Source organism: Mytilus trossulus, chromosome 3 (assembly GCF_036588685.1).
Source record: "Mytilus trossulus isolate FHL-02 chromosome 3, PNRI_Mtr1.1.1.hap1, whole genome shotgun sequence".
Taxonomy (NCBI): Eukaryota; Metazoa; Mollusca; class Bivalvia; order Mytilida; family Mytilidae; genus Mytilus; species Mytilus trossulus.
Genome location: NC_086375.1, coordinates 87,257,761 through 87,274,476, shown reverse-complemented (window position 1 = coordinate 87,274,476; position 16,716 = coordinate 87,257,761). Strand labels below are relative to the sequence as shown.

At 31.8% G+C, this 16,716-nt stretch overlaps 1 protein-coding gene across 1 annotated transcript; it reads left to right on the top strand.

The window, feature by feature from the left end:
- Positions 1-11,324: 11,324 nt before the first annotated feature.
- LOC134709817 (acid-sensing ion channel 1A-like) lies at positions 11,325-16,510 on the top strand. The gene is made up of 8 exons (XM_063569954.1): positions 11,325-11,583; positions 11,852-12,395; positions 12,614-12,712; positions 13,002-13,146; positions 14,047-14,103; positions 14,582-14,738; positions 15,794-15,888; positions 16,365-16,510. Exons 1-8 carry the CDS (start codon positions 11,402-11,404, stop codon positions 16,508-16,510), a joined length of 1,425 nt encoding a protein of 474 aa, XP_063426024.1. The 5' UTR covers positions 11,325-11,401.
- Positions 16,511-16,716: the final 206 nt, after the last annotated feature.

The window sequence follows — 16,716 nt, the reverse complement described above, 5'->3', positions numbered from 1 at the left end:
CTAAGTGTTTTTATTATTGTGTAAGAATTATTTCTCTGTTATTACTTAATGCTAAGGTCGTGGTTATTGTAAACAGTTGAGGTATACATGTTTGTATACTAAAACATTTAGAGTATACTTCCAGGATCCATGTACAAAACTTTGACATATTTGGGATTTATGTTCATGGACATAACATATTAAGAATGTAGGTTCCCTGTATAAATAATTTTAGGGACGACATCAAAAGTACAATGAAGGATAAAAAACTTAATTCACATAGTTTTTTCACTGACCCCACCCCCTCCCCCTCCCCCTCTTAACTTAATTTGGGAAAAATTGATTTACCTATATGAATATATGTAAAATCGATTTTAAATTAACAAAACTTGCAGCAATATTAACCCCCCCCCCCCCACCCCCAAACTATTTGATTTAAGTTTTTTTATCCTACAATGTACATCGATCTTTTGATGTCGTCCCTTACCTATGTAGGATATATATCTAAAAAAAAAATATTTGAAGAAACAAAGATTTTGTACAATCTATAATACTAAAATTGCGAGGTCCAAGTTGTCAGCCTTCATCAGGTAAAAACGACAAATTTAAGAATTCAACTTTATATATACAATGTAGCTCATATAGGACAAAGGTGTTGATTGAAAAATACACCACTCCAGACCCTTTTGTTTTCCACATAAATAACAATTCCAATAATTAATTGGTTCCGGGTCGAATCTGATACCGACACCAATATTATAATATATATTCACCTGTTACCCATTACCTTATATGTACTCCTGACAGGTGCACCACCAAACCGTGTATTTCGGATACTACATGTACTAGACGGGTCATAATCACAGGGTTGACACTACTAAATTCAATCATTGTCAATTTGTTCCCTATTGTAGTATTTTTATCAGTAAGACTTTCTAAGATGACCATATGAATACTAAAAATCTGCACTTGAAAATAAGGCGTATAGGTAGTTTTCAATTTGTTAGCAGGCATGATGTAAAACAGTGAATCAAAGAGTTCAACTTTATTTATAACTTATATAGGACAACGCTGTTCATTCACAAAATACTCCATTCATGGACGTTTTGATTTCCAAATAATTAATATTGCCAATAATTGACAAGTTCCAGGTCGACGGGTTCAAGCAGAAAGATTTTGAAAGCAGAGAAAACTGTGCATCTTATAATCGACATGACTTTATCTGATGACAATACCAATACTACAATAAGACTTACGCATAGTTATATACTTTAATTCAGTCATGGACTCTAATCTTCTAGTATCTTTGGCAAATACGCCTTACATTTGGAAAACAAATATTAAATTCTTATTCTGTTTAGAAATTTTCTCTCAGTTCGTTTTTTATATGTTCATATTTTGTACCTGCACAACACCTGCAGTATGTTTGCTCCTTGTACAAAACATTTGAAGAATGCATGTTTCATGTAAGGTGAAGCTTGAATGATGTACCTTCACAACATTTAAACATAAAATATGAGAAGATATAGTATGATTGCCAATGAGACAACTCTCCACGAGGAACCAAATGACACAGACATTTAAAGTAATTGATCACTGTACAGTCTTTAACAATGAGCAAAACAAAGAAATATGCATGTTGCATGTTCAAAACATTTGAAGTTTGTGTGTAGAAGATATTCTACATTTGCAGTTTCATGTTTCACTTTGACAAAGCAAACATATGATTATATGTGATGTAGGTACAAAGATATGAAGTATAAAATTGAGAATGGAAATGGGGAATGTGTCAAAGAGACAACAACCCGACCAAATAAAAAAACAACAGCAGAAGGTCACCAACAGGTCTTCAATGTAGCGAGAAATTCCCGCACCCGGAGGCGTCCTTCAGCTGGCCCCTAAACAAATATATACTAGTTCAGTGATAATGAACGCCATTATGTTTGTTTAATGTATAAACCATTTGTTGAATGAAATAATTGTGATTCATGTATTCGTGCATTTAACAGTCTACGAGTGTGGGATCATTGAATGAAACATTCGGAAGTTTCATTGACAACACATTTGAATTTATCATGTTCCAAGTCAATCATTAAAATATTTAATTGTTGTTCAGCATTATATTATGTAAAAATTCAGTTATACACTCATCTTTATCTTTCCAAAATACATGGTTATTATTTCAGTCCAAAACTAAAGAACATACATGTACATTACGACAGGTGTTTTTTTTTTCGGTGGAAAACTAAACTTTACAACAAAAGAGATGATTTCAACTTCCTAATTGAGAACTTTCTGTTTCTATGAAGCAACATTATAGTAACTCCTGCGTACGGAGTGTATGCTCTCCAGTTGATACAATAATCTAGGGATGTAATACATGAGCTATTATGTATCTGTATGAGTACGTTGAATATAGCAATTCTTACTTTTACTTAACGGGAGAGAGATACACCGATTGACGATGTTGGAGAGCAGTCTTCAACTGAAGCTCTCAACTGTATTTGTGCATACAATACTGTCTTCCAGTTCAATGAGTTGGTTCCAATGTAGTATGCTCTTGACAACGAACAAGTTCTTATATGTATTGGTGTTTCAAGGAATAGTGTCTGGTGCCTTTGTATTGTTTTTCATTGAATTTGTCACTACATGTATATACTAGTCACTTTCAAAACTATCAATTGTTTTAGGTTTGATTTTCTCTTTGGTTTACTTTTTACTAGAAAATCTTCGGGATTAATAGCTGGGACCAAACACGCAACCACTTTGTATAGAAATAACAGCCGTGGACTTGTTCTTCTTGATTGAAGATTGTCTAATTCTAACTCGGCTGGGATTTAAGTGACCGACCCTTCTTCTCTGGACCTGTAGTCGGCTGTCATGAATCTTGCTGCTCTACGTTGTATCTTTTCCAATTGATTTACATCGTGTTGTGTATACGGATTGCATACTATGGCACAATATTACATCGTCGATTTTACTAATGATATATATATGCGGTCCTATTGCAATCTGTTTTGGCCGAAACTTAGATTTCTTCTTGGAAAATGTGACATGGTGGTTTATATTGTATTATTCTTTGGTATGATTTATATTTACTGACAGCAAAATCAATATTTTACCGATAGCACAATATTCAAAGATCTAATTACAGTGTTGTATTGGTATTCATTTGGAAATTAACCTAATTTAAAGGATTTATAAGTTAACACAGATTGTATCTAAATTTGTAATCTCCATACACAACATCACCGTAAATCTTCGGATGAGCTATCCCGTTCGAAATAAGGTACATCCAAGTCATTTGTGTTTGAATAGATGACAATGGGTCCTTAATGTAGCCATGCTAGATCTTTTTTTATCACTCCTGATTTTAAGATGGCACGGAAGACATTATCTTGAGAGTTATTCACTTTTGTTGTGGAAGAAAATAACGTCTTGCTAGTTGAGATGCTTTATGATCATAAGACAAAAAGATACATAACAATAACGTTACGTTACATTAACAATAGTGTGAGCAAAAGTACGGGAAACAATTAAATAAGTTAACGATCTAAAGTCTATTGGCCTATATTCACGACACTTATCTTGAAAGTAATCATGTGTTTTAATGATTTGCAGAAACTATGTGCACCATTTTAATCATCAACTGTCAACTTTCGCCTTTTTCTCTTGAATTAAGAATGATAGTTTGAACAGTTACTTTGTTTTATATACGCACTTGCATACATTTCCTTTCAAATCAAAATTTATATAAAACTCATGAACAAATGCGAAAAAAGTCATTTTTAAATTTTAGCAATGGGTAGCAATATGCACATTAATTTATCAGTATCTCATGCTTTGTAACTATTAAAAAAAAATAACAAGATGTGTTATGATATCAAAATTTATTCCGACACTTTATTTAAATGCTTTTAGTCCTATTCTTTCCTTTGTCACGTAAGACAACGACGACTGATACAATAACATTATGATAAATAATGTATTACTCAATGGTGGGAGTATTAATTTGAAATGCAAACCGTAATTGTTCTACACTAAATGCAGTTATTTTGTAAATAATGTCTCCATTACTAACTATACAGAATTAAACGGTAACAACGATCAGGAAAGAAAACACATTATGTATAAAAAGGCAAGCGGTACCTTTTTAACTTGTCAAATCTGTGTTTTAATCATCTGAAAGAGTCAATATTTCAGCTTATTTAAGTTACAATTATCATTAATGTGTTTGTAACAATGAACATGAATATTATCCGTGATATTTCCTGTATTATATGTATTTTTGAATATGGAATTATTTTTGCCATTGACGAATAAACACCAATTCAAATGACAGTCGGTAGATAATCTTTTACTGTAGATAAATTGCTTTTTCATTGTTTTTTTCCCACTAAAGTTATTAAATACAATTTATATAAAAGATTTCTGTTTATAACCATGTCAGAATTATTTAAGTGAAAAAAGAAGATATTTAAAATTAGCGCCTTTCTTAAAATTGGAATTGCCCAAACAAATTTGTATCAGTTCTGGGAAATGTTCCATCTCTTTGCAACTTGATACAATCTTTTTTTAAATGCCATGGAAATTAGATTTAATCATTCAGCTTCAGTGTCATACTATTTATCAAAGTAGACAAATTATCTAAAAATGAAATAAAAAGCCATAGAAATGGAAGCATATATATATTTATTATAAATTTATTACTTTGGGATACCATGCGGCAATTTTTGTTTATAGTGAACCAAAAGGTAAAACCATTTACACAGAGGAACAATGGATCAGTCTTCTTCAGGTTCTTATTGACAACATATTTAATGATTTTGGAGGTAGATTTTTTAAATTAATTTTTGGAACGAACTGTCTTCTCCTTGCCGACCTGTTTTTATTTTCATATGAGTCGTAGTTCCGTCAGACGCTTGTCAAAAACAGGAAGAACAAGGCATCCAGATTATTTAATTTTACAATCAGCTATATTGATGATGTTCTTCCCATTAGCAATTCAAACATTTCTGATTGGATTCTATAGAAATGTTAAATCTCAAAAATAATGAACTCCAATGATAATTATAAACTGAAAGTCCTTAATTAAAAGCTCAAATACATCAAACGAACAGATAACAACTGTCATATTCCTGACTTGTATCCACATTTGTCTCCGTTTTCAGGGTTCGACCTCTTCGGTCTTATCCGGCTGCGCTCAGCGAAGCATTTTATTGGACATACACGTCGATTTTGACATACGCGTTCATCTTTATACCATAATCTATGACAAACGAGACGATTTTAATTTTGAAATTATCAATTTCCTCCACCTCAGTAGCATTACATCAACTTCTACTGCATATGAGATATATATTTCCTAACTGGTATGTCGGGAGCTTGCAGTTGCTACTTTTTGAAACCTCACCCGTTTCTTGGAATAAAGCTGATGAACCAATGATCAAAGAACGTCTCGTGCTCTTCTCGGAAGGTACATGTACCAAGAGCTTGTCTGTGAATATTCCGTATCAACTTCAGAAATAATACATGATGAACTTGGAGTAAAGATTCTGGGTACTGACGTTGTTTATCATCTATATAACTTGCTATGATATATTTCTTTTAAGGTCAATGAACAGTAAATGGGCTATGTCGCAGATTTTGCTAAAAAATTGCAGACAACCTTGGCTCGTTGAACTTCAACTGAAAATCGAAAAAATAATACATTTATCTCTTTTATTATCTGAAAAATTGCAGATTGATTTCTTTTAATATGGGTGAATATTTGTATAGAAAGCACATAAAATCGGCGAAAAACCTTCTAAAATTTGTCTTAAAATCGCCAAATCTGTAATTATACTCCATAGATTTTTCTTAAATAACTATATATTGTTGACATATCAATTTCTGTTTTAATGATATAAAATAATCATAGGGTCACCGACTTCGTTTTTTGTCTAATAATCAATTTGGTACCTTGTTGGTAGTGAAAAACGTCAAAAATCAACGTTTTACGGCCTGCAACGCGATAACGTTACGATTATTTCGACGTTTTGTTGGATTTTTTTCACAAAAAACGCAACTTTGAATGATGTATACCGTAAAAACGAGGTCGGTGACCCTATCTTTATTTTGCAACATTATAACGGAAATTTATGTATCAACAACATATAGTTTTTTAAGAAAAATCTATGGAGTAGAATTTGAGATTTGGCGATTTTAAGACAAATTTTAGAAGGGTTTTCGCCGATTTTATATGCTTTCTATACAAATGTTCACCCATTTTGTAAGAATTCAGTCAGTAATGTTTCAAATGATAATTGAGATAAATGCAATATTTTTTCGATTTTCAGTTGAAGTTCTTTGAGCCAGAGTTGTATTCCAAATTTTACTGAAATCTGTGACATAGCCCATTTACTGTAACTTGACCTTAAATGATACTTTTGTCTGTTTTCAGAAGTATCCATTGGCGTGGCTCTTACTTATGCATCCCGTCATTGAATTTGTATTTGTTCTATAGAAGAATAAAAAATGTTCTACGGTCGGGTTGTTATCTCTTTGACACATTTACCATTTCCATTTTCAATTTTATTGTATTCTTGTAGCTTTCATTTGTGCTAGCCTAATATGATTTGTATATTGTCTTATTGTGTTTCATTTTCACATATAAATTTGGTCTCTACTTATAAATCGCAACATTGTATTATTGTGCAATGGTGATTTTTTGTAGTTTTGTCTTTCGTTTTCGCTATTGTGCTTTATAAATATATTTATTTTGTTTATGTTTTTGTTTGTTTGTTACATAATTGTTTGGTTTTATAGTGATTAACATAAGAACACAATGTTGACTGCTGTACTCCTATTTTGTTTACTTTTTTCATGCATTGTGTCTGTTTGCTATGTTAACACACCGTTGTCAATATAAAGGAATATTTTATGACTGTCATCCAAGTGATATGTTTGGCTAGCTATGAAACCAGATGTAATCCCCAATTGTCTATATAAGAACACCTGTACCAAGTCAGGAATATGACAGATAATATCCATTCGTTTGAAATTTTGTTTACTGAATTATGTGCGTTTACTTTTCTGCATTGGCTAGAGATATAGGGGGAGAGTTCAAATCTCATTAACATTTTTAACCCCGCCGCATTTTTGCGTCTGTCCCACGTCAGGAGCCTCTGGTCTTTGTTAGTCTTGTATTATTTTTAATTTTAGTTTCTAGTGTACAATTATGAGTTTAGTAAGGCGTTCATTATCACTGAACTAGTATATAATATATTTGTTTAGGGACTAGCTTAAGGATGCGGGAATTTCTCGATGCATTGAAGACCTGTTGGTGACCATCTGCTGTTGTCTGATCTATGGTCGCGTTGGTGTCTCTTTGACACATTTACCATTTTCATTTTCAATTTTATTCGGTATTTTTGTTATTTAAATTTTATCCATTAATGTTAAAACATAGAAATAATCCCAAAAGCAACCATTTACAAGTAGATTAAAGGAGACAATAATATTTTCCCCCCAATGAGAACTTTTTGCTTTTGGTCTGGAATTCTTGTTCCTTAATAAGTTTATCAACTACGTATTTGCATTCAGATATCGCAGATCAAATTTATTCGTTCATAGTGTTTTAATTTACGTTTTTTGATTGATTTTTAAGCCTTCAAATTGATATTTTATTGTATGTTTTTCTATGTTGTGAGTGATGATATACTACTGTTTCAGAAAAAGGGAGAAGGTTTGGTACCATTTAAACGTTTAATCCCGCTGCACATGGTTGCACCTGTCCTAAGTCAGGAATCTGATGTACAGTAGTTGTCGTTTGTTTATGTAATTACTACGTGTTTCTCGTTTCTCTTTTTTTCTTAAATAGATTAGACCGTTGGTTTTCCCGTTTTAATAGTTTTACACGAGCAATTTTGGGGCCCTTTATAGTTTGTTGTTCAGTGTGATCCAAGGATCCGTGTTAAAGGCCGTACAAAGACCTCAAATTGTTTACTTTTATAAATTGTTGTTTTTAAGGGGAATTGTCTCATTGGCACCCATACCACATCTGCCTGTATCTTTAAACAACTTTTTTTAGCCTTACCATCAGTGATTTTCATTCACTGTGATTATCAGACGTACATTAGAAGAACCTTGTTTCTAGAAAATTTCGGGAGCTGAAACGATTCACTTAAACGTTTTTAAAAAGGAAAAATAACTTGTAATGATTTAAAAGTATCATTATAAAAAGGAGATGACATTCTATGTTTCAATCCTTGTGATGTCTCTCTGTTTTAAATTTGTGACTATAGAAAGTCGCTTTATTTAGTTAAATGTGTTTTTTTTAAACTAGTTGACATTTAGAGCCTCCATAACTTAGTCATAGCTGTGGATGGTCTTATAGAAACTTGTATGAAGAAAAATTAACGGTGAAAAATTAAATCACTAGAACGTACGTCTATCCAAAGCTAAACAGTGTCTGGCTAAATAACAGCACCCAAACAATGTTTGTTTTTTACTTGTGACCACAAAACCGTCGAATTAACCAAAATGTTACAACTCTAAATTGTGTAATTGCAATGTGCAACACGACAAGCATCACTTGTGGAGCAGGATCTGCTCAATCTTCCAAAACCCTGCTATTACCTAGGGTTTATCTCATTCTTTAGTTTTTGCATGACCTTGTGCAATGCCAAGATACAAGTTTCGACAGTTTATAGATACATGAATGTATATAACAACAATATTTAGTTTGCTTTTAATTTACTGATAGCTAAATCAATATTAATACCAATAAAACAATAGTCAATGATATAACAGAGTTGAATTTTACAAATACATTTTATATTTGCGACAATGTTCTTATATTGCGTTAAGCCTGCAATCTAGACCTTGAGCATTAGTTGTTGAAAATCAAATAAGTTTTCAAAGACATCAACATACATGAAACGCGTGCCGCAAAGAGGCCCCCAAAAATGAATTGTTACTCAATAAGAAGACATATCCATATTACCGTTTGCTAAACATGTAAGCGGGTAACAGAAGACTTTTATTTGCACATGTATGTACAAATAAGTTAAACATTTACTTGTGTACCTGTTAAATGTACAATTGTTGGCTTGAAGGATACACTGTAGTAGAAGAGTTATGTGTACTTTAAAATTGAAACTGTGAAGGTGTAATAATACCATCAAATCTTTGTACGTCACGTCCAGTTGAATACGAAAAAGGGTCGGAAAAAAGTATTCAATTGAAAGGGACAATTGTTGGAAAGTACATTTTATTGCAGAAAAACATTATAAATATATATCTCGCAATTGATGTTTCTATAGAATATTTTGAAACTTGAGGCAACAAGGTTACTACAGCCTGCACATTGGACAAAAGTGGGTGCAAATTTGATTGGTTATCTTACAAATTAAACAAGCACTTATGGGGAGTATGGTAGTATGATACCTGATCATTCTTTTAAAAACAACTTTAAGTCAAATTCGAGGTGAAATGGGCAGTGACATAAAGTTACGACATAAGGAAGATATCCGATATCATCTGTGTAAAGGTTATTCCTTAAAAGAGGGACGAAAGATACCATAGGGACAGTCAAACTCATAAATCGAAAATAAATTGACAACGCCTTGGCTAAATCCTTAAAAAACACACAAACAAACACTAGTACACATGACACAACATATGAAACTAAAGAATAACCAACACGAACCCCCACCAAAAACTAGGGGTGATCTCAGATGCTCCGGAAGGGTACACAGATACTGCTCCACATGTTGCACCCGTCGTGTTGCTTATGAGATAAAAAAAAAATCCGTAAATAGTCTAATTCGATAGGTCACAATCATGAAAGGTAGGGATTGTAGTTACGACGTAAGGAACATATCCGATATTATTTGTGAAACGGTTATTCCATAAATAAGCTCATCAAAGATACCAGGACTAAATTTCATATATACGCCAGACGCGCGTTTCGTCTACAAAAGACTCATCAGTGACGGTCGAATCCAAAAACGTTTTTAAAAACGCCAATATATAGTACGAAGTTGAAGAGCATTGAAATCCAAAATTCCTAAAAGTGTTGCCAAATACAGCTAATGGTATATATGCCTGAGGTAGAAAAGCCTTAGTATTTCAAAAAATTGTAAATTTTGTAAACTGTTAATAAATGACGGTCAACCAACTCGTGATGGCGTCCGTAAAATTAACGAAGAGATGGTTTCAACTTCACCATTTGTAACTCTTAATTAGAGAGCTTCAACTCGTGATGGCGTCCGTAAAATTTACAGTGGGATGGTTTAAAATTCCCCATTTCATTTCACCTTCCTGATTCTTGATCCATGTTCAATAAACATAAGGTGTTCAATTGCTTCTGGTAGAGGTCATCTTAATTCTTTTTTCATTGTTTTTTTTCAAAATTTTAAGTTTTGTTATTATGTCAGTTTTTACTAGTTGTATAAATTCCAATGATCCTTATGGACAAATTCTTCTCTGTTAGCACATATCCCAAAACACTTGAAACTTGACAGAAATGATATATCACATGACTTATACAAACTGTCCTAGTGTACTTTTTCACAAATGAAAAACATGACTACAACATCTAAAAATAAAAGAAATAAACAGCGTTTCCCTTGTATCTTCAGATCTTTGCCAGACTAGACTGACATCATTACACTAGCTTGGAAATTTTCAGAGAAATCAAACAAAACTTATTCTGCCACTGCATTTCTAACATAATTTCACACTTTTCGCCGTTATCTTGAAGTACTATAAATAAAAAGGAATGTTCGAATGCCAAAATTACCAGCATAACAAGATCTACATACAAAACTGACCAAAGATTTCTCATTGGAGTTATTGTCCGTAAAATAACTTTAAATAAGACACTGATTCGCATCCATATCGGTCTAGGTTCAGTCAAATGTATTCAGTTTCTGACCCTTAGTACGAACTTAGTTTATTGACATCTTTATCAGTAGGATGTTTTTCTAATTAAATTTGGCTACAATCTAAGAAGGTAATACTAGTTCAAAGATAGTAATGAATAATAACCTGAATAACAGACTAATTTATATAGTATAGCCACCATTTGAGAAATCGAAATGCTAGTATAGTGCAAAACTTGATCATTCTAATAATTACCCGCGTCTGTAACAAACATTAATCTTTCGATCACATGATTGAAACGATTTTGAAAAAAATTAGAATAAACACGATAGCATACTATAATTATTCTAATAAGAGTTACTATTTGTTTAGTGAATCACTGATAACGATTATTAATTTACCAAATCGATAGCGTAAATACTCAAATATCAAACAAACTTTTTTAATATGGAGAAAGCATTCAATAATTCGTTCTATTTACCTCACTGTCATTAAGGTTAATTTCATTTACAATTTTGACGTAGTATTACTTTTCTAAATTAGTCGAATTGAAATGAAAATAGCTATCATGAACGAAACAGGTGCACAAACGGTGGAAGAAGAAGACAAAAAACACATTAAGGAAGACTATTGTTCAGAAAAAGACATATGGACAAACTTTACACAGACAACTGGATTCCATGGATTGAATAAGATAACCTTTGAGCGACAAAACCCGAGACAGTTGATACGAAGGTAACAGAGAAATTAAGTTTACTTCAAAAGTTTCGTATCTATTGTTAAGTTCATCATTGTAAAATTTTTGAGTACAATTATGTTTTCAAGGATTAAGCATAGGAACATCAAACCTGCTTAAAAACTGCAAGTAAATTGTAATATTTAAACTCTTATATAGGATCTATATCTATATAATCTCATCTAAACAAAGGATAAATTAAAAACAAACATTATTTAAAACATCAAGTGCGTTTATTGCAAACTCAATGTTGTTATTTTTTTACAGTATTTGTTGGATAATAGTTTGGCTCATATGCGCTGTATTCCTGATTTACACAGTTATTGTAGAACTGAATAATTACTACAGCTACCCAACAATTTCAAATACCTACATTCAACTTGAAGAAAACTTATCTTTCCCGGCAGTCACCATTTGTAATATGAGTCCGCGTTCAAGTGAAAGAATAAAAAAGGATGTCAAAACTAATAACCTTTATATGACTACAAGTGCTTTGTATATGTTTAGTCACCAAATCAACTGGAGCGACCCATTCTATAAAGAGGAAGGATATTTTGAAGCAACAACAAAAGAAGACCTTTTTAATCACTCTAAAAATATATGGGAATCAGTTTACCTTTCAGTATTTGACAATGTACAACTAAAAGATGCATTTTCACCCGTGTACACCGACATGGGATTATGTTTGAGATTTAACTCGGATGGTTCACAATACACAGCCATGTATGGAGCTATATTTAATCTACAAATGCACGTTAATATTATGACATATTTTGACTATTTCAGTCATTCCCTTTCATCAGGAGTAAAAGTAAGTAACTTTAGGACTTAAACCGAAGAATTAAACTTTAGAATATGATATGAATGAAATGATAAAGGCGGTTACGAATATAATATAAACAAATGAAAAAATAACAGATACGCATACATATATTTTTCAGTAAAACTGCAATTTCAGAAAAATAAATTGGTACTTGTAAGCCATTTCTATATAAAATATTTTACATAAGAAACACTTTATATGTTTAGGTAGCTGTCCATGACCATCGAGTAGAACCAATCATGACAAATGAAGGCCTTGTTATTAAACCTGCTTCAGAAGCTTTTATAGAAATACGAAGGAAAGATGTATGTATAATTCAAATGTATAATGTAGAATAATTACAATTTTTAATTTTATCTTACAAATGTAAACTGTAAAATGTGAATAGCATTATTAGTCACTAGATTTAAAATATGTTTGCATTGCAACTGATCGGCCGAATAGCCCGAGATACCTTTGACGTCTGTAATGTAATTCTATAGTCCTTTTTTTAGAATGAACTACTGTAAGGAGGATACTTCCAACTTATATAATTTTCTCAGTTCTATATTAAAAGTCTACTGAGGCATAATGCAGAATTTTCTTTATTTCAAGTACAAGTTTTTACCTGCCCCATTTACGGCTTTTGGAAACAAGACCTGCGTGAACAAACCGGATTACAGCTCCTCTAGATGTTATCAGGCATGTTGGAATGAAATAATTCAGCATAAATGTGGCTGCACTGATTTTTTGTCAAAAGGTAAACATAACCTTACATAACACATATTGATAACAATCGTCTTAAAATCTATGCGTCCGAATCGCTCTACTTCTAAAGAAAATTTGACTTTTGAGTGGCTTTTCCTGTTTTTTACTGTCCTATTTTGGTTTTGTACAAACAGAGTTTAAGATTTTAAATGTCCAGTCAATTGATCATAATATCAAGGATCTTTTATAACCTTTTTTTCTAAATCTAAATCTAGATTTTCTGTACAAAGAATTATCTATGATCCATTAAATATCATAAAGTTATCCCAAACAATTTACAAACTAATGGTGCTTGATACATAATAGTATCTTTTTAAAAGGTGACCAAAACCTTGATAATAAACTAACAATTCTAGAATATCAGTCCCATTACACTCTTTTGGTCGTCAAAAGTCAAGTCAATGTTCTGTTTAATACTGTATTAACATTTCAGCGTATACGACTTCAACACTTACTTTGGCAATTTATTTTGAAAATTATCCTGAAATTACTCCCAGCACTTGAAACTTTAGTTATTAATATCAAAATCATTGTCTTTTATTTCTCGAAGAAATCGACATCGTTGAAACGTGGACCGCGAAGAGGACCCCAAAAAGAACTGGTTTGAAAACAGAAATATTCATATTGCCGCTTGTTCAACATTTAATTGGGGTAACAGGAGACTTTATTTGTACGAGTACTAATAAAGCAAAACATTATTTGTATACCTGTTATTTGTAAAATAGATGGCTAATTGCAGGATACATCTTCTTAACTATGTGGCAAATCGTCGTTTCCATTAAAGTATAATTTAATTTGTTTTGCACCATTAGTAGAGTTGTAATGAATCAGGTTATATTTTGTCAAACTGAACGCTCTTTTAGATCCACATTGGTTTTATTAATTTTTACAGGAAATGGTCCATATTGTTCTTACCACGATTACCAGACATGCTCAAATCCTACATTCTGTAAGTAAATACTTTGCTTTGTTTCATCACCCATGGTATATGTATCATCGCGTTTCTATGTATGTCATAAACCGATTTATTTCAAATTTTGAACTTCTAATTTACTCCATGAATCGTGTACCTGCGAGTTTCTATGTATCTATGTTTATCGCTTTTTTACGAAATTTTCCTTGGCTATTGCTGACTGATAATTTTCTTTCTTATCGAAGTCGAATAATATGAAAAACTATCGCTAGAAACTAAGGAGTCACGTTGCTAATGAAATGAACAAAGTCGTCAAAGGTAAAAGAGCGATTTCAGGCCTGTTATACAAAACACAATTTATATAAAAAGACATAGAAGACAATAATACTAGAATGAGGAAATACTACATGTTAAATGATAACTTATCAATGTAAGCGTTTTATTATACCCCATTTCCATTCTCAATTTTAATCATTGAAGGTATGTTGTATTATTGAACTAACTTTTTTTTCAGGGCAACTACTGCTTACATACCATAAGGAAACATGCGATTGTCCCCAAGTATGCCAGTATACAACATATGACTATTCATTCTCGACTGGAACATATCCATCCGAATTCTTTGTATCACAAATTTCTGCAATCACTGGTTATCCCGAATGGTTCATCAGGTATATATTTACAAACAAATATAATATCCAAACCGTCCAATCCAAAAACAATTAAAAGAATTGATTATCTTCATCATACAAATAGATTAAGTGTTGAACCTTAACGAAATTCTACTCCTCGATGATACCATTTATTAGAGCATATATTTGATAGATGTTATGTTCTTATGGAATTTCATCTTGTTTTGTTGCAAAACAGAATGACAAGGTGTCTGTAAATATTCATTCCAAAGATGTAATTATCTAACAATGGCATGTATACAAGCAATGACAGAAGGAGTTAGGTAGGACTTAACGTTTACTATCCTGTTTTCCTGACAAAATTATGATAATGTTTTGTGTTATGCATCTTTGTTTTACGTTATTTGTTTTTTTCTTAATTTTATAACATCAAATGATAAATGTAAAATTAATAAATAAATGCACATAAATGTAAATTACACGTTTATGTTATGAATTTATTCATGAATGCAACCTATATCTTAAATGCATTATCTATTCATAATATGTTTTCAGCTTCTGTTTGTTATATAGACTTTATCCTACAGGTATAGTAAATTTCCGTGAAATCTGCATCTACCAAGTATAACAACAACATTTTATGGAATGTTGATTTCCTCTCTATCACTTCTCAATCTCTTCGAAACCAGTGGATCGGTTATCTTTGTGTTTGACAATTCATATACTAAAAGAAATTTTAGAAATTTTTAGCTCCATCTTAAAAACTATCTAAGGTCAATGCACGACATATGTTAAACTTTTTGTATTAACCCCGACTTTGTTGAAACACTCGGTGAAATTCACCCGCCTCAGTTTCTGAGCCCTATACAACAAGTAGACATTTCTTTGAAATTGTCTGATTATGGTAAAAAAAAATCAGATATTTTTGTATTTTTAAATGCAATTTAAGATGTTTCCAATATAATGACAATTACTCATTCTACAACCTGTGTGCAATTATACTTTGATTTAAGCCGACAGTACAAGACCCGTTGGATAGTCGATTTTCTGTTTTCGTCTATGCAAAAATTATTTTCTTTTGATTTTCCTTTCAGGACAAATTTTGCACTGATCCGGATTTATTTCAAAGATTTGTCAATCACAATCAATGAACAGGTGGCGAAATATGAAAATGCTGGAGACATATTTGGTAAGGTCTACGACATTCCTCCAACCATTTAAGACTTAAAAACAAAATTACAATGAAATTTCTTCCCGTGTATGCGACAACATAAAACATATATAAAATAAGACAAAACATTAAAGGACTAAAAGGTAAAACAACATACTCATAAATATACTGACTGAGCAATACGAGCTGGGATTTTATTCTGATGCTCAAAGTAGTAAGTAGTAACTTGAAGAAGTGCTGGTTGTACCTCCGTTTTTGCTATCCTTGTGTACATGATAACTAAAAACTGTTATTGTTTTTTAAATATACAAATTCTGAATATATGAAAAGAGTAAAAAGTAAACAAAACAGTAGGTTGAAAGCAGATGATACTCTCGATATTTAAAAATTTCATTAATAAATTATACTATTGAAAAAGAAAAAAAAACATGTCCTGATTCAAAGTAGATATTGTGATATCAATTCAAATCATGTTATTTAATTTTTTGTTGCAGCAAACTTAGGAGGACAACTAGGACTGTTTCTTGGAGCCAGTATTTTGACCGTCACCGAACTTTTAGAATTGATCATATTTCTTATTTGGTCTTTCATACATCGGGTTAAGAACAGAGGAAGAGATGAACAAAGCAAAACAAATTGAAACAGACAAAATACTAATTTTAGTAAATAATATTAAAAAAATATATTGTGACTTGTTTTATTCAAATATTTATCTTTCCACAATTTGCCAACACTTGCAGAAGTATACCATGTCATGGATTTGTTCGTGCAAAAATTGCAACATTAGTAAGCGTTTGCTTGTATAAATATGTTATATCTATATACAAATAAGAAGCTGTGTTATGA

Coding starts and splice junctions, on each gene's coding strand:
- LOC134709817 (XM_063569954.1), top strand. CDS start 11,402: ATGAAAATAGCTATCATGAACGAAACAGGTGCACAAACGGTGGAAGAA. Junction 11,584..11,851: donor CCGAGACAGTTGATACGAAG/GTAACAGAGAAA, acceptor ATTTTTTTACAG/TATTTGTTGGATAATAGTTT. Junction 14,104..14,581: donor ATGCTCAAATCCTACATTCT/GTAAGTAAATAC, acceptor CTTTTTTTTCAG/GGCAACTACTGCTTACATAC.